General features: G+C 42.0%; 1 protein-coding gene across 1 annotated transcript; it reads right to left on the reverse strand.

Moving 5' to 3' along the window:
- Positions 1-350: 350 nt before the first annotated feature.
- On the reverse strand, positions 351-23,838 carry LOC311234391 (uncharacterized protein). Its single transcript, XM_084321558.1, has 3 exons — positions 23,691-23,838; positions 8,813-9,225; positions 351-4,804 (listed from the first exon to the last, which is right to left on the reverse strand). Exons 2-3 carry the CDS (start codon positions 9,163-9,165, stop codon positions 4,564-4,566), a joined length of 594 nt encoding a protein of 197 aa, XP_084177684.1. The 5' UTR covers positions 9,166-9,225; positions 23,691-23,838; the 3' UTR covers positions 351-4,563.

Below are 23,838 nucleotides of genomic sequence, written 5' to 3' on the forward strand. Positions count from 1 at the left end.
TATCAAAGTTGCAGTTACCTCTCAAATTATATCCATTATCCCTCTCTATAAATAATTTTTACCTGGGAGTTCTTGAGTCTTTGCTCGATACATTATCTGTGCCAGTTTAAATGTGAATAAGTCCATTAGCTTTAAGGCATTTGACTTTAAGAACAAGTTGTGTGATCCCGAAACCCGTGTGTACAATTTTCATCGCCTTTTTCTGTAGTGTAATTAATGGTTTTAAAGTGCTTATGTATGCATTCCCCCATATCTTATCTTATCTTATATGGCATCTTCTGGTTGCCCTGAGGATAGGCCTACTATCTCGGCAGACAGACAAAAAGAAAGACTTTCCCCCAATACCACCACTCATCTCTATTTATTCAAAGACATCTTTATTACATCTGAACAATCACAGTGACAAACAACTACAGTATTATAAAAAGCACCATCTCATTGTCAAACTCCCAGTAATCTGGTGAATACAGTATTGTATCTTTAGAATCATTAGAATCTTCATTACAGTCCACATCCCATTTACATATAGATATACTCCAGCATTCCATTTAAAATTGTGTCTTTCTTTCTTTCTTTGGACAGTGAAATTAGAGTGAAAAATATGTCGGTATAAATTCACGTTAATCCAGAGGGGTGTTTCACAAAGGGGGATTATCCAGAGACCTGAAGAAGATATGTTTATGTCATTATTCATGTTTTTTATTATTTGGCTGAGTAATTGTGTTGCGTTCGTCATATATCTATATCTAATGACGCCACGTGCACGCGCGCTCCAGGGCGCGTGCTCCGGCGCATGCGCATAAATGTTCCCTCGCTTAAGCACAGACTAAAGACAATGCCTATAATTGCCTCTACGAATGGAATGTAACACATTTCATTCACAAGTTCTGTGTGAATGTATCTGAGAACGTCTTTAACACACCTGACGACCGGCGCTATTGATATGCAAAGTAGCCCAGGTGGGTACTTACAGCAAGTTGGTGTGCTCCGTGCACATCCATGCGTGTGCGTGCACACGCTTCTGCTCACAAAACTTTGGCTGCACTGCGTGCAACCCCGTCCCATGAAGAACACATCACTGGGCACCGTTGACCTATTACTAACGTAGCCATTACTAATTGTACTGACGGGAACCACTGAGTGGCTGCTTCAGCTGCTGGTGTAGTGTAAGCAGGTTTAATGTTTACTTTTAAGCCCTGCTTAAAAGGTGGAATCTGTAATGTTGTCAAACAGCGACCCCTAGGCAAAAGATGGCGACACAGTACTGCGCTTTGTTTGCGTCTGACGTCAGTGGGGATGGGGGAGGAGCTGCTACTGCCAGCCACACCTCAGGCTCTACGACGAGAGGACTGGAGCAATTCACAGTATAATAAGTTACTAAACTCCAACCAACTCACTGGCCAGACCAAAACAGAAAGTAAACAAAGGCTACGTTCACACTTCAAGCTTTAGTGCTCAATTCTGATTTATTGCTTAGATCAGATTTTTTTTGTTTGGCTGTTCACATCATTTCTTAAATGTGGCCAAAATCTGAATCCAGTCTGAACTGGTCACGCTCCTGAACCGACCCGCCTGCACAAATGAACAATAAAGAAGATGGACAATTCTGATCAATGTTCACACTGTCGTGAAAAAAACAGATCTGGGTCACATATGAGCAAAAACTAGGGCTGTCCCCGACTAAGGATTTGTATAGTCGACTTGTAGTCGCCGAAATATGCCGATAGTCAACTATTAGTCGACTATAAAAAAGAAAAAAAAGTATATTATATATATATCTTTCTTTCTTTCTTTCTTTTTCTTTTTTTTAATCATTCCATTTGGGCTGTTGGGGTGCTTAATGTCTGAAGGAGTCGACTGAAGGTTTCTTGTCCTCTGCAAAAGCATGCAATTGGTCCACTGATGGATACATCTTGATATTTGTCTAGTCTAGTGTGTTCATTAGATGGGTGAAATCCTCTTTCAGTGCCTCTGTGCCTGTTTTCTTAGGCAGTTAGCCTCTGGTATGCGCGCCATTAGCGTTAGCCACGCTTCTAGGCCTCTTTGCTTTTGGAAAGAATGATACAAAAAAAAGTATAATTCTTTTTTTTTTGCATTCGACTAAGAGGTTGGCAGTCGACTACGGCTCCTTTCGATCGATAGTCGTCGACTATTCGACTAATAGGGGTCAGCCCTAGCAAAAACTAATCTGATTTGGGCCACTTCTGCCTGCAGTGTGAACGTAACCAAAGTGCAGTACAATCACTCACTAAGGCCATCACGTTTTTCCATTGTCATCTTGTTAAGTGGTGTGATAAGAAACTGTGTATTTATTACTTCTTGGAATAATATACATAATAATGACATCACACATGATATACACCATAATGACATCACACATGATATACACCATAATGACACCACACATGATATACACCATAATGACATCACACATCATATACACCATAATGACATCACACAGGTTCTAACTCCATAACTCTGAAACCAAGTGGTTTTGCACAAGACAAGTTTATGGGTTTGTGATATATGTGAGATTTGGTATGCAATAAATCAGCTTCCTTGATGAGGTGTTCCTTTATGTTTCTGGTGTAACAAGTTTAATCTGTCTTTTTTGTATCCGCTATTTTGGGATGTGATAGGGAACGATGAACCCCTAACCTCTCTTCCACCATCATCCATTTTTAGACCCTTGCGTGACATCACCACACCACACTTGTGACCTCACCGTCCGCTCCTGTTGTGATTGACGTCGGTGAGCGACGCCATTGTGAGCGACGTCATTGTGACCGAATTAAGGGATATTTCTGAGGGAGCAAATAAGGCAGTTCTTGAGAGGCAGTCGGAAGTCTGAGAACACCGGAAGGGTGGGAGACGGTCAGAGAGGCTGTCACGGGTTCGATACCCGTCTCCACTGTGCAGTCGGAGATGGACCTCCAATGGATGAACACACCTGCAGTGGATACTATTTCCTCAGCCGTGAAACACGTGATATGTCTTCAGATCATGGATGTAAACGAACCTCCTTTGTGTTTTCTTGTTGGTCTTTCATGCTGGTAGCTGTTGACTCTGAGGAGGAGGGATACCGCACGCCCTGACTCTGAGGAGGAGGGATACCGCACGCCGGCTGACGCCTGGGAAAACACTTTTTTATTTTTTAAAGCCTCAACGGGAGGCAGGGTGGCCTAGAGGTGAAGAGGCCGGCCGGTAACCGAAAGGTCGCTCATCCGATCCCCGTCTCAGACAGGAGGGTGTATTCCAGCGGTGTGCTGGGGACTGAAGGGTGGCTGGTATTACATCTACGGTGCCCACCATCCTGCCCAAGTGCCCTGAACTCCAAAACTAGGAGTGTAACTAGGAGGGATATGCGAAAAGACAAATTTAAATTGCCTCGTGTACATTGACAATAAAATAATCTTCTGCCACCTGTGTTCAAAGTCAGCCACTTAACAGATAAGATTCTCCCGTGGTTTTTAATGCTGGACGTGGTGAGAGCGTCGTAGAATAAAGAAATGTATGTTTGATGAGCAAACAAAATCTACTGTAATAAAGAACTAACCGGCTAAAACAGTGTTCCTACGTTTTGGAAATAGTGTTGAAATAGTATTAAAATAGTGTTGAAATAGTCTTGGAATAGTATTAAAATAGTGTTGAAATAGTCTTGGAATAGTATTAAAATTGTGTTGAAATAGTGTTGAAATAATCTTGAAATAGTAGTGAAATAGTAGTGAAATAGTATTGAAATAGTATTGAGTCATTCAGTGAAATACTAAAGCGTGTTTAGTTGCGTTGACATGGTATGCTGTTGTACAGTACGGATGCAAGCATTAAATCAATTAATTAAAATTAATATAATTATAATTAGCGTCACACGCTGAGCCATACAGTGGAGTGCTGTTCCAAGAGCGGAGCGCGGCGTGAATTTGCTTATCTGTCCTTTAACGCCCACCTCCTGCTTTACATTCCTTTGAAAAACCTCCCTCCGCACGAGGTCATCGGAGTGTGCGGTATTCCTCGTCATTTTAATCTTCCCGCCAGCCGCCGGGACTTCATAAAGACCGTGGTGTGCGTTTATCTACTCTTTCGTCTAAGCTTTCTTTTCCTCATAAAAACAGTCCGGTGTTTTTTTAACGCTAGCCCCGTTAGCCGCATCGCGCCGAATGCCGCGTCGGTCGCCGGGCTGAATGGTGTCCCCGTCGTTCTTCCAAGAACGGTTGTACCACAGTTCCGCTTAGCTCTGTTCAACTCAGTTGACTTTGGTCCCGTAGCGTTCAAAGAAACAAATCGTAACACGTACGTATAACACATATAAAGAGTTCTCAGGTTAGACATACAAACGTCCAGCATGTACAGTGGACGCCGAGTTGTAGAGCGGATTATAATGGAAGGTAGAACTCGCACACTGGTGTACAGTTTCTACCTTCTACTGTAATGTGTACATGTGCAACTCAACGCTATTCCGGCTATAAAGTGCAGAGGCTGTGTACAGTCTGTGTCCGTCGACCAAACAGACAAGAGTGACGGACGAAGACAGGAGCGACGTGCCTCTCGGTGCGCTCGGTCCACTCAGTGCAGGATGCGGTGGAGGTATCTGTCGGGATCGCCCTCCACCCCTCTCCTCAGCACCGGGCCCTGCCTGGCGGGTCTCTCCGAGGGCCCCTGGCTCTCCACGGGGGCCGCCTTGGCCTTGGCCATCCCGACCGTGGCGCGCGTGCGCGGCTTTGGACCGCCGTGCGCCTCCTCTGAGTCGTTCTCCGCCTCCGCCTCCGGATCCTTCACCTGCCTGCTGGCCGAACTCTCGCCGATCCTGAAACAAACACAAAGGGCTTTTGTTGAACCGTTTGCTCCTACCGGGGTGATTAAAAAGGCACTAAGTTCAGTTACGCAACGTGGTGGGGAACATGGGAAGCTTTTCTGGCAGAGAGGATTAACTTCAGTCATTACAACCACGGGTTAATCTCTATTAATTACATAACTTTTCAGAAGGTTTCACATATTTAGACGGCTTACACTGCAGGTGTTCAAGTGTGTGAGTACATGCGTGAGTGTGTGTGTGTGTGTAATTGAATGTGTGTGTATGTGTGTCTACTAGGGCTGAGCCCAAACGTTCAGACCTTCGTTTGTTACGTTGGCATTAAAATCTTAATTAATGGGTTCGAACCTCCGCTTTTTAGAATTTTTGTTTTTTATTTTTCTAAATTTATTTGACACTAAAAATATTTATCAGAATGTGATATATATCAGAATATCACAGTACTATGTTGTGTTTATACTAATTCGAAAGCCACGCGCGAACATAGGTCACAACAACACAGTCTAGTGAGATGAGGAAGGGTCACCATCATACATTATCAGGAAATGAATCAATCATGCAAAAAAGAGAGTTGAGTGACTCACACTCACCAGTCTTATTTCATAATACAACGTTTCCAAATGGACATTTGGATTAAACCAAGTGTATGCAGTGATGCTGATGCTTTCCCAGCGGAACACAAGTTACTTAACGTTACACAGGGATGTTATGCACGTTAATTAAGCTATGCAGGGCGCAGCCCTTTAGCTGGCTAACGTTAAGATAGCAGGAGCCATCGGCCAACAAAGATGTTGTTTCAACAAATGCATTCACAAAATGGATTATCATCCAAACGTTATTGAAGCCTCCCGTGACCAGTAAGTAGGCACTACTACTCTTAACACTTTCAGTGCCCAGCAGGGGGCGCACATTTAGTGCTTGAATGCCCACCATCCACTTCAATGTTAGCGGTAATATCGCCTAATCTATGTTTAAAATTATGGCTATGTGTCTAATCTGCCCGTCGCTTATCAATGACTCATTTTCCAGTCAACATTGTCGAAGCGGATTGTTTTTTTATCGGTTCATTTCCGTTTTATAGCATTTTGAAAAGCCCTCGTTTTCAAGGGGAAAAAAAGATTCCGTGATAAACGCCCTGTACTGGAATATTCTAGAACGTTGTAATTTTTCGGCCTATTTATGAATCGTTTTCAAATAAACGCTAGATTATCGATAGTATATGTGTACGTATGCACGCTGGTGCCACGAGCTGAAAATCGCTTGCACAGTCAAACAGCCATATCACACATAGGGGAAAAGCTTATATCTCCGTGAAAACGGGTCTGATTATACTAAGACTGGTCAAATAGATTCCTTACCTGAGATCAGATGGTATCCAAAAAGATTATTCCAATTCCTGATCGCCATTCCAAAAATCGATCATTTTATTGATCCAATGCAACGTACTGTAAACACATATTCCACGCATTCCTGAGGCTCCACAATGACTGGGATCATCTCCGGTTACATGCGTGAGAAGTAAAATGTGGATTCCAGAGTTTTTTTTCTCATCCATTTTCATTGAGTCCATTCCAAAAGGGTGCATTACCATCTGGGAGACGATAGGGGGCGCTTTTTCCAAATCTGAGCTGCTACAGGGGCTGCTGTACCAACGGGAGACTCGGTTGATAAAATATGAATTCAGATCGCTAATAAAAAAATAAAATGATATTTGTCGTGATGGGCATTCAGGCGTTGGGCTGATAACACGAGTTATGTCGTGATGGGCATTCAAAGTGTTAATAAACGCAGCAATATGCGCATGTTCTACATTATATGCGTAAATGTGCGCTAAGACGCGACAGTACTGAACAAGAAAAAGTATTTAGGAGCACATTTTTGGCATGATTAAAAACGATGGTTCGAACGTCCGTTCAAAAAAAACTGGCGAATGTTCGAATCCCAAAAACAGGCTTGGGGACAGCTCTAGTGTCTACATGCGTGCGTGTGTAATGTGTATGAACTCCTCTACATAGTAGCGTGGGTACTCACTCTATTGAGCTATGTATGTATGTATGTATGTATCTATAAACAAAGCTCTATAACGAACCGCTGCAGGGTTAAGTCAATAACTCGTGCTAACTAATTATGGCAAGTTCGCATTGTGTTTCCGAAGGGATCGACAGGAAGGTCAAAGAGTCTTGACAAAGACTGGTGGGGTGAAAACACAAGCTTGCTGCTGAAATACAGTATGAAATTACCCTTTTTAAATCCTCCATTCCAGTAACAGCGCCTTAATGATTTTTTTTTATCCACTTTTTCTCCTTATTTTTCTCCCATCCCAATTTCGTATTGCCAATTCTCCCCTCCCCTGTCTTGAACGTTGCTAGACTATGCCTCCCACTGGTCGGCTGTAGTGAGGATAGAAGCCTTGCATCACGTGTCCCCTCCGGTAAATGAGGAGGCAGCCTGTCGCATCTTTTCACCAGACAGCGCAGACTCTCAGTGGCGAGGAGTAACGCGTGGGAGGCTCACGCTGCCCCCGATACTTCCTGTCTCTGCTGTGCAGGCGTCACCCAACCGACCTGTAGGAGTCGCTGTCCACAACGTCCAATCCCCACCCATCGACTTCCACCCGCTACCTCTGTCAATTGAGATAGTATGACGACTGGCCCAAGCCGCAGGCAATGCTGACACCGGGATTCGAGACCGGAGTCTCTTGCATTGGTGACGAGCGCAATCTCCGCTACGCCACCCAGCCGCGCGCCTTAATGATTTAATGACCACAGAAAACCACAGAAGAAGACACCATTACCGGTAATGAACAGCTTGGCTGGAGGACTACACTGCACTTCTGCAGCGGCTTGTGTCGAACCGGGAACCTTTCCTCTTTACAGACGACCGCTCTACCTCACATACAGTACTCCTGAGCTACATACAGTACTCCTGAGCCCAGTGATGTACCTGAACACGTTCAATGAACGATCGTTCGTGAACGCGTTTGTATTTTGGGCGAACGTGAACTGAACAGATGTTTTCCCCCCTAAATGAACGTAATTGAGAACGCGTTCATTCTCAGCGCTGTATAACGGCGTTCAAAAGTGCGTTCATTCTCAGCACTATATTATAACGGCGTTCAAAAGTGTGCCAGATTTCATATGCCTTTCAGCCGAAAACCCAGTTAAAACACACCGTAAAACAGGCTTTAAAATAATGCTGAAAACCACACAATCTGGCAACCGCTCTGGGCGGAGCTTCGGGGAGTCTGGTAGTATAGCAGCAGCACTCGCACTTTTAGAAGGCGCTGCACTCGCTCAGAGTCAGACTCTACGACATCGGTGTATGAGCATTTAAAATAGTTTTAGTTAAAGTCAGTAAATGTTTTGCACTTTGAATATTGAACTTTGAGGTACAACCTTAGTTTCATACCTCAGCCTGGTTCCTACCTCATGTTGTGTTAGTACAGAGTTATGTCGGCACATGTTTATATTTGCCCAATGACTACTTTCACTTTTGGTACTTTAAGTATATTTAGATTATTATACTTACCGGTAATAAAGACCATTCAAGCAGCACGTTTTTCCTCATGTTTTTTTAAAATATACTGTAGAGATGAAAGCTGCAGCTGTTACTGGCAGCAAAGCGTTATGGAAATGCCAGTATTCTGTGGTTCTATTATGGGTTGTGGCAATAAATTTGAAAAAGAATAGCTCGCAGCAACGTATTGAAAAAAGAACTATAAACTATAAATTAGTTCATTTTTGAAACCATGAACTTTAGTTCAACATTTTGAATTTTGAACTATGAACTGAACTAGTTCATTTAAAAATGTGTGAACTGAACTAGTTCATGTAGAAAGTGAACTTTCCCAACACTGCCTGAGCCACATACAGTACTCCTGAGCCACATACAGTACTCCTGAGCCACATACAGTACTCCTGAGCTACATACAGTACTCCTGAGCCACATACAGTACTCCTGAGCCACATACAGTACAACAAAGCTCAGCAGAGTGTGTGTTACCTGAGGTGGTTGAAGGCCCGTAACCAGCGTGAGCCCAGCGCATCCCGCCCCTCCGCCCTCAGGCCCCTCCGTCGACTCCGGGCCCTCAGTCCGATCAGCGCCTGGGCCAGCTCTCCCTCGTCCTTCTGACCCCAGACCAGCTCGGCCCTCTGCTCCGCATCCTGGTCCCCCGCCGCCCGGAACAGACGCTGGAGCTGCCACAGGTTCACCCCGCCGAAGATGTTCCCCGCCCCGGCCTTCCTGCTCCTCCGGTCGGCCAGCCGCCACACTCGGGAGGGGCCCGCCACGGTGGGGGAGGAGGAGGAGGGAGGGGAGGAGGAGGAGGAGGGAGGGGAGGCCGCCTCAGCATCCATACGACCCCCACGAGAGAGGCTCTGCTGAGGGGGTAGAGCAGGTGCAGCACGCTAGGCCTTCTGGAGGAGATGAAGACAGGAGAGTGTTGTGGTGGAACCGGACTCAACAGTGATCTCATAGATGGGTCTTCATGATCAATCAACACACACAGTACAAACATGTAGATTAAAATGAGCTTGGGGCTCCTGGCACTCACCGCGGTGGGAGATTTTACTCTATTGTTTGGGGCGAGCAAAAGGGATTCCTCAACAGTTTCCACTGAAGAATGCGTGAAACCCCCCTCTACGACGAGCTAGTCAAGATGAGAAGCACGTTCAGTCACAGACTCATACCCATAGCTGTCAACCCTACCGTTTTTCCCGGGATTCTCCTGTTTTTTCAACCTTCTTCACGCCCTGTTCACGGTTTACGGAATTGGCACGTATTTTGTACTTATTAATTTTTACAAAATGGCTGCAATTCCCCTCCGTGACGACAGGTGGCAGCAGTGTAAAGTATGCCGAGCTGATTTCAATGTCTCACACGGTGGAAAACACGTCAGCGAATATTATGTGTTTAGAATATGTTGCGACGGTCGGATTGTTATTAAAAACGGAGGGATACTAGCTATGATGTGTAGGAGTTGGCGAATATGAATTGATTGCTTTAAAAACGAAGAGAAATGTCATATTTACGCTGTTTAAAACGGGATGGTGGACGAAAATCTTCGGTTTTGGCTTAACGTGTGACGTTAGATTAAATTTACGTGCGGGGAAGTGGTTTACGTAAGGATTAATGACATGAACTAAGGTTGGGTGAGAGGTGTGAATGTAACTGTGAAATCTAGCTGGTTTGGCATATAATGAGGAAGGTTGCCGATAAGAATGAACGTTTTTTACTTCCTGTTTTGGATGACTGGGGAGTTTGGTCGAATATCGACGTCTCTCATTGGTCTGTGTGGTATGACTGAACAATGTGACCTCCCATTGGCTTAGATGAATGAATGACATCAGCAGAATAGTGATGTGCTGCACTGGTTTGCGTGAAACCAAGTCAGATAAAGTTTGGATGAATGTTTTGTGACTGTTGATATGAATGAAGAAATATGTTTATCTCTCGTGGTATGTGAAGAATGATTGTTTACAGTTAAGATGTGATGTGAGGGTGTCTGGCTGTGGAAGAGTGCAATAGATGTATAAATGAGGGAATTCCGTAGGGCTGTCTTAAATGCTTCGAAGCTTCGAACGTTCGATTCGATGGCACAAGCTTCGAACATTAAAAAAAAATCGAAGTTTAAAAAAAAATTAAAAAAAAAAAAAAAAATTCACATTTTTTTTTTTGCTTCGATTTGTGTGTGTGTGTGTAGGTGTGTGTGTGTGTGTGTGTGTGTGTGTGTGTGTGTGTGTGTGTGTGTGTGTACACTGCACTTGTCCTAATAAACTAACCTACACTGTAACACGCAACACTTTGATGAACATTGTTACTCAGCTGATAGAGTTGTACCCTTCTTGCTGTCTTGTCGTACAGAACTTGTAAGTCGCTTTGGATAAAAGCGTCAGCTAAATGACTAAATGTAAGTGTGTGTGTGTGTGTGTGTGTGTGTGTGTGTGTGTGTGTGTGTGTGTAGGTGTAGGTGTGTGTGTAGGTGTGTGTGTGTGTGTAGGTGTGTGTGTGCGCGCAGCCGCGCACCTTGTAGAATTCCACACATAAGAAAGAAAGATACTGGGATGAATAAACAAAATAGGAAATAAAATGTAGAAATGCATGCAATACATAAATAAATATGAATCTCCATATATGAAATATAACATTTAGATAAGGTGCTACTGAGATGTTTTGGTGAGTTCTTTGTTTTTTTGTGGAAGTTGCCCTTCTTAAAAATGCATGAACATTCACTGATAATTGGTCTGTAGTGGAGTCTACAAGGTCTACATTGCCGGACCATGTAGAATCCGGACCTTGTAGACTGACATAATTCTGTGCATAGTTTAGTCTACACAGGCCATATTTCAAATAATCAAAATCTTACTTCATTCATCTTAAACATTCTTGATTTGGGGGATTGGTAGTTCCCATGAAATCTGAAGTTGTTCAAACGACAACAGCGATCCACCTTGAATTAAATCACACAGCCGAGTGAAACCTTGTTGGATGCGTCAGTCACGAAAGGGGCTACTTAATTAATTAATCCAACCCACTTTATTTATAGAGCACATTTAAAAACAACAACGTTTACGAAAGTGCTGTACAAGTCCCACAACATAAGATAAAAAAAAAAAAAAAAAAAAAAAGCTTCGAAAGCTTCGAATTAAAATCGAAGCTCGGCCCCGAAGCTTCGATTGCCAAAAAAAGCTTCGAAGGTCAGCCCTAGAATTCCGTTTTCACCACAAGGTGGGAGCAAATCAATTACAATGGCTTGTTTTTAGCAGAGAAGGACTTCTTCCCCCATTTTCAATTCATCATAACATTTACAGTAAAATCAAATACATTTACAGATTACAACCTTTATTTAATGGTTAATATTTTGATAAAAGGTAATTTACTGTATTTTTATAGCATTTACACTTAAAGTAGGAACACAAAAGTAATCTGTAAAATAATTAGAGCTGGGCCGTTAACGGCGTTAACGTGCTGCGTTAACGCTATACTAGTATCGCGCGATAATATAATTAACGCATTAATCTAAAAAAAATAAATAATTTTTTTTTTTTTTTTTTACCTTTATTTACCCAGGGTAGGTTCGCTGAGCACAGATGCTCTTTTTCAGGAACGCCCTGCTTCACATTCACACAGTTCCATTCACACCTGGGAGCTGCCCAGTACAACCACAGTTGACACCATTGGCCACTGAGCAACTCCACTGGAGCTAGGCCTGCCACGATAACACATTTTGCTGGGCGATTAATTGCCCCCGAAAATATCGCGATAAGCGATATTATTGCGACCGGTTAGAGAATTTTTTTTTTGGAGACATTTATTTCCCAAAACTTTTATTTTGAAGCCCACCGCTCCGTCTTTTCCGGTGTTTAAGACTTTTATTTTGAAGCCCACCGACCGGACCGGAAGTATTGTTGTGATTATTATCAGGTACTTTTTGGGTACCAGAAAAGTCACGTGAAACACTGAATAGAGACGCGTCTCTAGGATTTCATAATCATTATGTTTGCAGCAGGCACAAGTGCAATAAACAAAGGATACAGTCACTGTGTATTCTGCCTCATTTATTGATTAAACAAAACCGACATCAACACAATTTGCCACCGAGCGGAGAGTTTAGTCTCGCAAAAAGATCGCTGACTTGTTAAGGCTTGTTGTTAGGTTAGGTGCTAATGTTGTGCTAGCGTTTTAGCATGGCTATCGTACATAGCGTGATCAATATAACTCGCTATTGATTGTTTGTATGAGTAACGTTAATGCTAGTAGAATAGACACAACGTGAGGTAATCACCATCCATTTTAAACCGGTTATTACCTAATGCTAACGTTAGCAAATAGACGCGACTGGTAACGTTACAGCTTGTTAGCCTAATGCTCGTTAACGTTAACGCTTGTAGAATAGACACAATGAGAGGTAACGTTAGCAGAATAGACACAACGAGGGTCTCGTTAATGTTGTTATTGATATTATACTACTGCTCTGTAGTAAAGCCAGCGGCCCGCCTCCCAACACGGACAGTGACTGACAAGGGGCACTGGGTCCGCCTCATTAAAACAAACGCGCAAATAGCAATTAATCGCGCCCGTCAAAATCATTGCATTCATTTTAATTATCGCGGCAATTAATCGATTTATTGCTTATCGCGGCAGGCCTAACTGGAGCAGTTGATTCAAGCCATGTCACATAGTTCAAGTTTGAAATGATTCTTTCTGTTTTGCTCCTGAGAGTGCTAGATACTGTACTGTACTGGTAATATTATTTATTTGTGTTAACTTCTGAATAAAACAACTTATTAAACACAAGTACATCTTATTGAACATTATTTTGATATTTCATTACCAATTATCATAGCAAAACAGCTTTTTCAAACAGTCTGTAATGCATTTTGGAAACGGGAGATGGGCTCATGGTGTAATGGGCCACCTGGCCTGAGAAACATAAGGAGGAAAGAAAAAGTAAGGACTTACTTCTGGTCATTATTTGGGTAGAACACACATATTTTGAATGCCTTCGGCAGGTTATTTTTTTATTTTTTTTTGAGTCATTTTAATCTAGATTAATCTAGATTAAATCCAGGATTGCAGATAGATTAATCTAGATTAAAAAAATTAATCTATGCCCACCTCTAAAAATAATACAGTGTATTTCCTGTGAAAAAACATTTACAGTTTACCCTTAAACGAATGGCTGGGTACATACAGGTTTTGACCAGCAGATGGCAAGCGACGAGGCAGCTCCATTGGGAGGGGGCGGGGCCAAGTGGGAGGGGGCGGGGCCAAGGGGCGGGGCCGGGGAAGGGCCGGGGCTAAAATGTACACGTTTTGTCTCCTGCCTATGTTGACAGCTATGCTCATACCCCCCCTGACTAACCGCCGTCGTTCAACCAGCGGCCATCAGGCTCCACAACAGTGGGCAGGGACTGCTGCCAGACATCCAACTACTAGGAAGAACCTAGTAGCTGACTCCCACCTAAAAGGACAATATACTACCTTATGCATATCGCACCTTATGTGAATACTGTATACTTCATCAGATCATATATTTAGCATTTTTTGATTACCGGTTTAGATTTAGATGATTGGATTATTAGATTATATATTGTAACTATTTATTGTAGGGCAAATATAACTGAGAGGGCATACATACCATTCATCTCGCAACTTGTTACCCATATGCACATGTCCAGAGTTAATTATATTGATTTGTTATATTGTTTACACTGCTTTTACTACATGTACCTCCCATCCCCCCTCCCCCATGATGCCTGCATTTCTCCAAGGGGATCAATAAAGGAATATCTTATCTTATCGTACTCTTTCAGTAAACATGGTAGGTATAACTAGTGGCTGCTGGGACAATACTAACACTGGAAAACACCCACATCTCCACAAGTAAGAGTGGGCCAAACACTGACAAAAACAGCTTCATATGAGTTTATGCTCAACAGGATGAATAACAGAAACAAAATTAAGACACCAGTATGTGACCCTTTCTGGACTTATATCACATTAATAAGCCTGTAATATGAATGCTAGCAGTACTGTAATTAACGTTATAATATTCCTGGTCATTATGTCATTATTAGTGTGTCCCTTTTATGCTACCGATTTATTTGTTATGTTACCAAAAGTAAAAGCAATAAAAACTTGAATTACAAAGGAAAAGAATGCATGAAACTAGATGGGAACCGACGTGCAAGAGGCAAAGCAGAGGACGCCGTTTCACGTGGGTCCTTATGTTATTCATGTCGGTGACTAGAGCTGCCGCGGTATTGATATTTTCCTTACCGCACGAATTTGCGCAATATTTCCTACCGCCGCGGTAATTACCGCAGTGCGCACAAAAAAAAAAAAAGTTTGAATGCATTTTTTTTTTTTTTAGTAGTCTACTCTTATAGCCTGCCTCTAGTCTAATGGCGCTTTTCCACTGCATATTACCTACTCGACTCGACCCGCTTTAGGCACCTGGTACTTCGTTCCTTTTCCACTGCAGCCAGGTACTACTCCGTTTGGGGAATGGGGATGCAGGCGGGGCCGCCGCCGCTCGCTTGTGTACACTGAAAGCTCCGTGGGCATAGATGTCCGAGGGCTTGCAGCAAGCCAGAGTTTAACACAGTTTCAATCAATCAATCAATAACAACATTAACCAGACTCTCGTTGCGTCTATTCTGCCAAAGCTAACGTTACCTCTCATTGTGTATTCTACCAAGCAAACCCGGGTTTAACGTTACCTCTCGTGTATATCGGATAACAACAACAAACTTAACACATCAGCGATCTTGTTGTGACACTAAACTCTCCGCTCGGTGGTAAATTGGGTTGATGTCGGTTTTGTTTCATCAATAAATAAGGCAGAATACACAGTGAATCCATTATTTTTTGTTTATTGCACTTGGTTCTGTCGCAAACAAATCCTGAATGAAATGCATCCTTAGCGAGGCAGTAAAGATGGCGGCGTTCTGTTTTCGTTCAGAGGCGTCGAGTAGGGGGTATCTGCAGAGCCGCAGAGCCAGGCTAGACCAATAGGGTCGCTTGGAACCGAGTAGGGTATATCTGCAGAGCCGCAAGCCGCAAGCCAACTTTATTATTATGATAAAAAACAGCGGTGACGCGGTATTCAGCCTAACTCTGCGGTGAGCGTGATGCAACAGCGATACCGCGGTAATGCGGTTATCACGGCAGCTCTATCGGTGACGATAACATACAGTACACCAGGGCTATTCAACTGGCGGCCCGCGGGCCGCATCTGACCGGCCCGCCAAAGATTACATGATAATAAAAAAGAAAATTAAAAAAAAAAAAAAAAAAAAATTTAAATATTTTTTATTATTATAATTTTTTTTTTCATGTCAACGTTAACACGCACAATTGAGCCAAAAGTCACTCAATTAATGACAGATTTCATTGATAAATTGAGGGAAAACTTTGCAAGTTGATTTGATGAATTTGACATGTCCAGATAATTGATGCATTTTGTGAGCAACCCATTTGCCAATGTAGCTGCTATTTCCACAAAAGGACAAGAGTTCCTTGCATCACTTCACATTGATGAAGGTATCCTGCAACTTGAAATAATTGACATGCAAGCATCATCTGCTCTGAAGCAGGCACTTGAGAATGAATCCACCACAACATTTTGGATAAAGTGTATTCATGTCAAGACATTCCCCAAAATAAAAACGTGGCAATATCTGTGCTAACAATGTTTGGCTCAACATACACCTGTGAATCCAGTTTCTCTCACATGAATGCCATTAAAACAAGGAACCATGCCTCCTTGACAAATGAGCATTTGCATCACTGTTTGCGGGTAGCCCTCACTTCCTATGAACCCTCTTTCTCTGCCATTGCCCAGTCAAAGAAGTGCAATCGCTCTCATTAGATGTGTGTATGTAGGCTAGGCCTGTCTGCCCCCCACCTCCCTGATGTTTGAGAGTTAAGAGTCGACAATAAGTGCTAATAAGATGCTGTGATTTGCTGTTGTTGCACAGACATGAAGCACTTTTTCATAAGCTCAGCTGCACTATAAATGTGTTTTTTTGTTCAAGTGTTGATGTTAGAATGTTCATATGCACATCATGCACTTGTTTGTTTTTTATTTTATTTTTATATTGAAATGTTGAAGAGGAGATGTTGCAGTTGTTGCACATAAATGAAGCACTTTTTTTGAAAAGTATACTACTTTTGCAATGTAGTTAAAGGGGATCTTATAAATGGCCTTTTTCAGTGTTTAGCATTGTTTCCTAGCTATGTGATCTATGTCTCTAATTCTCATATTGGCGCATTCTTCCAATTCTCCTCTCACAATATTCACCCTCACTGAACTGAGTCATCTGAAAATGTGCTGATTTGTGATGTCAGAGAGACACTGCTGCATGATAATCAGCTGAGTTTCCACACAGTTCCCACAGTGGTTGGAGCCCAGGCTCAAAACGTGTTTTTGAGTACTTGATTAGAAATACAAAACAATGAATTAAAAAAAAAAATATTACAGAGGTGTTCCATAAACCCACAGGAATTGTGTAAAAGTGCCCAAATAGTGAAAGAAATAGTAAAATAGTTCCCCTTTAAATAAAAGTTGTGAAAATGTGGTTGCGTGTTGTGTCAAGTGTACATATATTCATAGCACGGGGAGGCGCCGTGGCAGTCCGGCCCCTGGCCCCTTGGGTTTCTGACAATGTGGCCCCCTGAACAATTTAGTTGAATAGCCCTGCAGTACACAGTCAAAGACAATACATATATTGTGGTCGGCACCTGTTAATATGTATGACTAATACTGGATGTCCTAAACCACAAGGTAGATTCTAGATCGGACGGCCCGGAAGACATCTTTTACATGTGTCATTTTAGGTAGTGGCAGTCATTAAAAGGTGCTGTAAGTGTTAATTTAGCTCTACATTCCGACAGCCATCACTGATATAGTGTGTCTGGTGGTCAGTAACATATGTCTCTCAGTCCCTCCACTTTGCAATAAACACAAAAGACATTTCCTCGTATCCCATTCCCACGTTATCCAATCAGGAGAGAGAACCCTAGATACTTGTTTACTTATTTCAAGAAATCTTGCCAAGCCAAATTAGCTGGCAGATTATTTTACTTGTTTCAAGCCCCATTTGCTTTAAAATAGTTTTTTTTCTTATTTTTGTAGTGTGGAGTTCTTTCTCCTGGTTGGATAAAGTGGGAACGGGATACAAGGGGGAAAAAAAGTTGTGTGTTTATGTTTCTGTCGGAATGTAGCGGTATTATTTTAACATATAGACCACTTATTTTAACAACGAAAAACCAACAGACCCTCAATAAAATAGCTGATGATGACCCTGTCCAATCTGGCATCAACCATAACCCCCATTGTAAATAAGAATGTGTTCTTATTAACACATTCCCTGCCACGGTTATATCCAACAATGTAGCCTCACTGCCACTACTCTAAGCCTATGGAGATGTTCACCTTCTTTGCAGGGCTATAACTTTTTAAATTGTATTGCTAAATTGACATTACTATGGCCCATTCAACATCGATTATCTATCGTTCAGGATGTAGGAACGTTATACTTTTTCATTCATAGATTCTTCCAAAAATACCTTCTAGAATATAAGTATGTTTTTATCGTTTTCTGCAGTAATTCATAGAACGTGAGTTATAGGCATAAACGCATATAGATTATCAACTGCCGTTTATTCCCGATACACGCTATATTAAAAAATTCAACTGTATATGATCCTATTAGTGTTGTTACGATACTGGAATTTCGACTTCGATACGATACCTTGAAAAGTATCGATATTATCGATATTTTCGATACCAAAAAAAAATATATATATATATATATATATATATATATATTTTTTTTTACAAATTTTGCTTTTGTTGCTGGTTGATTCTCCTCAGCTTCTCTCTGGTACTATAAGAGAAGATAAATAGAACACTTTTAAAACCCTTTGTTTATCTTTAGATCAGACATTTAAAAATAACTAAATTATCTAATCTAAATCAAACCCCTCTTAAAAACAAAAACCTGTTTAACCTTGCCATCTATAAAACATCATGCTAAAACTGTGAAACAAACTCCCCTAAAGAAAGAAATACATAGCAAACATGACTCATGAGAGATTTCTCCGGAGCTATACTCGGAGCATTTATTAACGTTACATTTTCAACAAGATTGCTGCTAATTAAACACTTCATGGAAACGGGGTAACGTTATGTCGAGTTCATACGTGTCATGTACTAGTGTAGTATGAATGAACTCGACTTAACGTTACTCCGTTTCCATGAAGTAATTATAAAGGTGGCCAGCTAGCTAGCATAAGCTAACGGAGGAACGACTAGCTAACGTTAGCTCATAGCTGTATCGTTGGCACTGCTCTGTAACAACGCTTGCAAATGGGCTTTAGCTTTTCCTTCGTCGTTTACTTCAAACCCGAAGTACTTCCAAACAGCACAAGTTGCGGAGGCTCTGCACTAGCCATCTTCGGAGCTAAAATCTGTTTACAAACTGAAGACAGGTCTGCGAGGGGGAGGGGCAAGCGTGTGTCTGTCTGTCAACAACTTGCGGTAGAACACTGCGAGCAAGCCAGCTGGTATCGATACTGCAGAAAGTATCGATATTTCGGGAAATTAGTATTGAAACCGTTTTAAATATTCAGAATCGATATGTATCGATTTTTCGATCTTTTTGACAACACTAGATCCTATACGTTATGATTCATCATGCGCGGATAAAAGGGGGGGGGGGTCGTTTATAATGCTGTGATCGTCAGTAAATGCTTTATGTAGTATGGGTGATATATTGATCAGATCGGTTTGCAGTGAAAATAATAAACAATTGAGCTGAAAATAACGTTAGCGTCCTCTTACCGTGCGCCAATGAGACTGGCGGTGAAAGATCCCAGGTATAGGACGTCGATCGCCTAGGTCCATTTCCGGTTTGTATGTCGCAATAAACGCCGAAATCATATCGATTATTCAGGGCTGTACACTGCGATGATCTCGTCGCAAATTGCCCCTTAATTTGGCCGTTGCGAGTTGGAAATATTATTTGGGAGCAACGTTGCGAGTTGTGATTTCAACCCTTCATTCGCATTTCACTCCTAAATTAATCCATACAAATTGGATACATTTTTTTAAAAACATTAGCCTACAACCAGGGCTGTACAGTGCGACACAATGTCGTGGTGCTATGAAAGAATCTGTCGGCAATGAATGAACTTACTGCGATCACCGATAGCCTGAGTGAAAAAAAAGATTTGCGTGTGGAGTGAATCTGGGTCACGCTATATACTTGGTACTTGTAGTCTATCGTGCGATTAAAGACCATGTCCCTATCTGCGTAGTCTATACATCCAACACCAAATCCCATAATTCCTAGCAAAACAAAACTGAATGTGGGCTCTCTTCCTTTCAATATGGGCTATTGCATCGCCAAAGAAGCACCTCATTTCAATACATTTAAGACGCAAATTTTGCTCTGCAAGAACAACGGAGTGGATATCAGTCCATCTTATGACAACCACGTCCGATGTGGAGAGATGATAAGATGATGATGATTGACGTGATGATGTGATGATTGATTGACGGGGACACGGACACTTCTAACGTTCAGGTTCAGCTATGCATTAGGTGAGTAGTCCTACCGTAAGAGCCTCATACGGGTCAATTAAACCTTTTTGATTAGTCTTTCCTTCGAGCTAAGTTGGACTGAACATTTCACTGTCAAAAGCGCAAATGTAAATAATTTTGCGTCGCAACACGGTTTTCAAAATAAAGGTCACATATACAAATACCTCTCAATTCTTATTAAAAAAAGTCCCGGATATACATAAACATTAATTGGCATAGATCTCTATAAACGGCCCAACACATTGATCACTTTAGGCACACACTGAAACCAGTAACATCACAAATATGAAGCAGGTAATTACCCATACAAATAATAAACCTTTCATGGGGTTATTTACAATAATAATTAATTTGATTTCTAAAGCACTTTTCATTGTGAAACAAATGTATGCAGAGTTTCTTGTCCTCCTGATTAATGCAATGGTGTGTGTGTGTTGTGGTGATCTCATTCAAGGAGCACTACACAAGCGCGCACACACACACACAGTTTGTTGTTTTTGTTCTATTAGTGATTTACACACTTTCTCAGTTGGTTCATTATAAAAGATACAAACCTGAAAACAAACGCACTTAAATGTTAAATAAAAGGACCACAGTAATGAGGCAGGAGGAACATATTTTTTTAATAATGGTAAAATTGTTATTTAAAAATGTGCCCCTAAAAAAATTTGTTTGCCCCTAGTGAAAAAGCTTAGCGTACAGCCCTGCATTAAGTTTATAAAGCGATCGATATGTACTATAGTATCTGTCGGGAGCCTTGCAACAATGTCTGACGGCCGGAGGACTTTTCATCGATGCACTCATGCAGGGCTGTACGTTAACTTTTTTTGCACATAGCACTGGTGCTACAGAGGTTGATAGTTTTGTAGCACTGGCCAAAATATTGTAGCACAAGTATAAAACGTGTTATATTTGTATCAGTCACAAATGTGCCTATTGTATTTGTGTTATTTAGTTGCAGTCAGGGAACAAACTTAACCTTTTGACTTACCAGCCATTTGGCTGGTAGATTTAAAAAAGGCAGATTTTTTACCAGCCAAAAATGATAAATTGCTTTTTAGTATATCGCCATGTGTTATTATTATTACTATAATACTCTCATATGCTATTTTCAATTAATATCATAAACAACAAGGAATATTAGCATAATTTTGAGTGGACTGAAGGAATGAGTCAGCGTTAATAGTTTTAAATGCAAATAATTTATTGAAACATAGAAGTGGGGTCGGTTGGGACACACACACACACACACACAATGGGGGACCCTGATGTAAACAAGACGAAAATCTTTCTATGGTCTGCATCCCCGTACTGTATTGTACCCATTCTGCAATCTGTTAAATAAAGTTTTCATTCATTCACACTGTTTCAACTCACCACCCCCGCATCATCTAGTCTGTCTTCAAACTTCCACTCCTCTCGACACACACACACCCTTTCCCCAGTCCACACTGTCTCTATGGCTCTGCCTCTGATCAGGATTAGCTTGTTAGCTTATGCTAATGTAACGTTCATTTCGGGCGATGTGGGCATAAAGGAATGGCGATGATGCAAAGCGTGTTAGATGCATTTGACCCGTTGTGAGAGAAAAAAAACACCACAGACTTATTTCGGATCGCAAAATAGCCGCACTGCTGTGCAGCCCCGCTCGGCTGAGAGCAGAAGGCAGAAGCACGGTCTGGGTAACGTTCATTTCGGACTTTATGACGCGAGGATTGCAAAGCATGTTATATGCATTTGACCCGTTGCCGAATAAAACAGCAGGGATTTGTTTTGGGTCGCGACAACACTATCTACTAGCTCTGTTTCAATGTCCGCGTTCCAAACGCTGCTGAGACGAGTCCTGCAGTCACCTGCTGTGTTGTGAGCTGAGCCGAGCGGATATGAGTCACTGCTCGCAACTCGCGGGGATATTGTTCGCTAGGGATTATGGGATTTGGTGTTTGATATATGGAGTTTTACGCAGAAGGGACATTGTATTTAATCGCACAAGACTACAAGTACCAAGTGGATAGCGGGCCATCGCACCAGTGCTATTGAAGTCAATCCTTTCATCGCACAGACTGACGTCAGTGTCGCACGTGCGACATATATATCGCACTGTACTGCCCTGACTCATGGCACTTCCTGTTGTTCGAGTGTAACTCGCCCGACCATCCACCAGGCGGCAGTATTGAGCCGTAATTTTTTTTAGCCGTAGGGTCCAGCTGCAGCGCCGGAGGTGTATATATGAATTATGAATGCCATGGCGAAAAAATTTAATATTGATCTCAATATCGCTGTACAGCGTGGTCTGGCGGTCAAAGCATGGCAGGCAATAACGTTTTAAAGCGTTTCCGGCGGTGGATGTGTTAATGACTTGCCTGCTGAAATAAAAATGTATTAACAAATTAAATGTCCAGCACAAGCACCATACCACAACAACCTCTGACCCAAGCAACAGTGAAGCAGCTGCTGTAACGCATTAATAAAAAAAAAGCAGTTGGAACAAGGCTGTCAGTCGCTGAAATGACCAACCAGACAGACAACTTGATGACAACAGGCTGCCATGTCTGTCTCTCTCTCTGTTTAATCCTGCTCTAAGAGCTGGGACAGAGGCTGTCCTCCAAAGCCCATTACACTGCAGATGGTGACCGTCTCTTTGGTAACATGTATAGATCCATCAGGTTCCAGGTCCCCAAGGTGTATGTGGGTCATAAGGCGCTGCATAAGTCTGTAATTCGATTAGGCTTCACTCGTGTTCCCTTACTGCGCACCTCAGCCCGGTAGGACTGAAAAAGGTGGGAATCTCACACGGACTCACCACCACACCACTATCAATCGAACAAACTGTGGACAAGCTTGTTTTATATTTATCTTTTATATATATGTTAGATATATTTTCATATAAATGTAGATATAGATGTAAATAGATATATACATATAACACAAGGTAGCCTTATTGAGATTAGCATGAATGAATGAAAACTTTATTTAACAGATTGCAGAATGGGTACAATACAGTACGGCTCAATACACACAATTGTTAAGGGGATGCAGACCAGAGAAAGACTTTTGTCTTGTTTACATCAGGGTCCCCCATTTTCAATTCATAGTGACATTTATGACATACACAACATACATGACATTTATGGCATAGGGACATACAAGACACCCCTTATAAGAGAGGCCAACCGAGGGAGATAGGAAGACAAAACACAATGAAAAGTACAATATGAATGCTCTTGTACACAGAGAAGGCAATAGTATCCGTTAATTATATAAAGTGCATATAGTCTAGTTTACAAGCCCCTCGTGTTTTGGACGAGCATGTATGACAACAATGGACACTGTGGATAATAAGTTATTATGATCACCTCTTAGGACTATGTCACATAGGTAAACAAAAGACGAAGAAAGACATTATTAGAATTAAAATGAACTGGCTTGTTGTTTCTCTAAATCAACTGACACCGTGTGCTCGGCGTGGTGCCCCTGCTGTCCTGTACAGTGCCGCCCTGCGGGCACGATACCTTGTTATGATGAATTGAAAATGGGGGACCCTGATGTAAACAAGACGAACGTCTTTCTCTGGTCTGCATCCCCTTAACAATTGTGTATTGAGCCGTACTGTACGGTACCCATTCTGCAATCTGTTAATAAAATGTTCAATCAATCAATCAATCACATATAGGTCAAGGATAAAAGCGCGTGGGTCGCGCGTCAGTAACAAAACGAGCAGGAGTCTCGTCACGAGGGAAGAATGAAAAGAAAGATAATTCTAGTTACCGGAGCAGCTGCAGTATCCCGAGACGTGTTTTCCCCTACACCGTTCTCCTTTGCATCGTACTACGAACATCGGTGTTTGTTTTTTTGACCGGGGACGCTTTTGTTTTGACGACTAACGGCACCGTGACCGTTGGGCCTGCTGTGAGTG

The sequence above is a fragment of the Notolepis coatsorum genome, assembly GCF_963971535.1.
Source record: "Notolepis coatsorum genome assembly, chromosome: 9".
Classification (NCBI taxonomy): domain Eukaryota; kingdom Metazoa; phylum Chordata; class Actinopteri; order Aulopiformes; family Paralepididae; genus Notolepis; species Notolepis coatsorum.

Excerpts from the sequence above, each read along its gene's own strand:
- LOC311234391 (XM_084321558.1), bottom strand. The coding sequence starts at position 9,165 with ATGGATGCTGAGGCGGCCTCCCCTCCCTCCTCCTCCTCCTCCCCTCCC. Across the intron at positions 4,805-8,812 it reads CGGGCCTTCAACCACCTCAG|GATCGGCGAGAGTTCGGCCA; the intron begins GTAACACACACT and ends TGTTTGTTTCAG.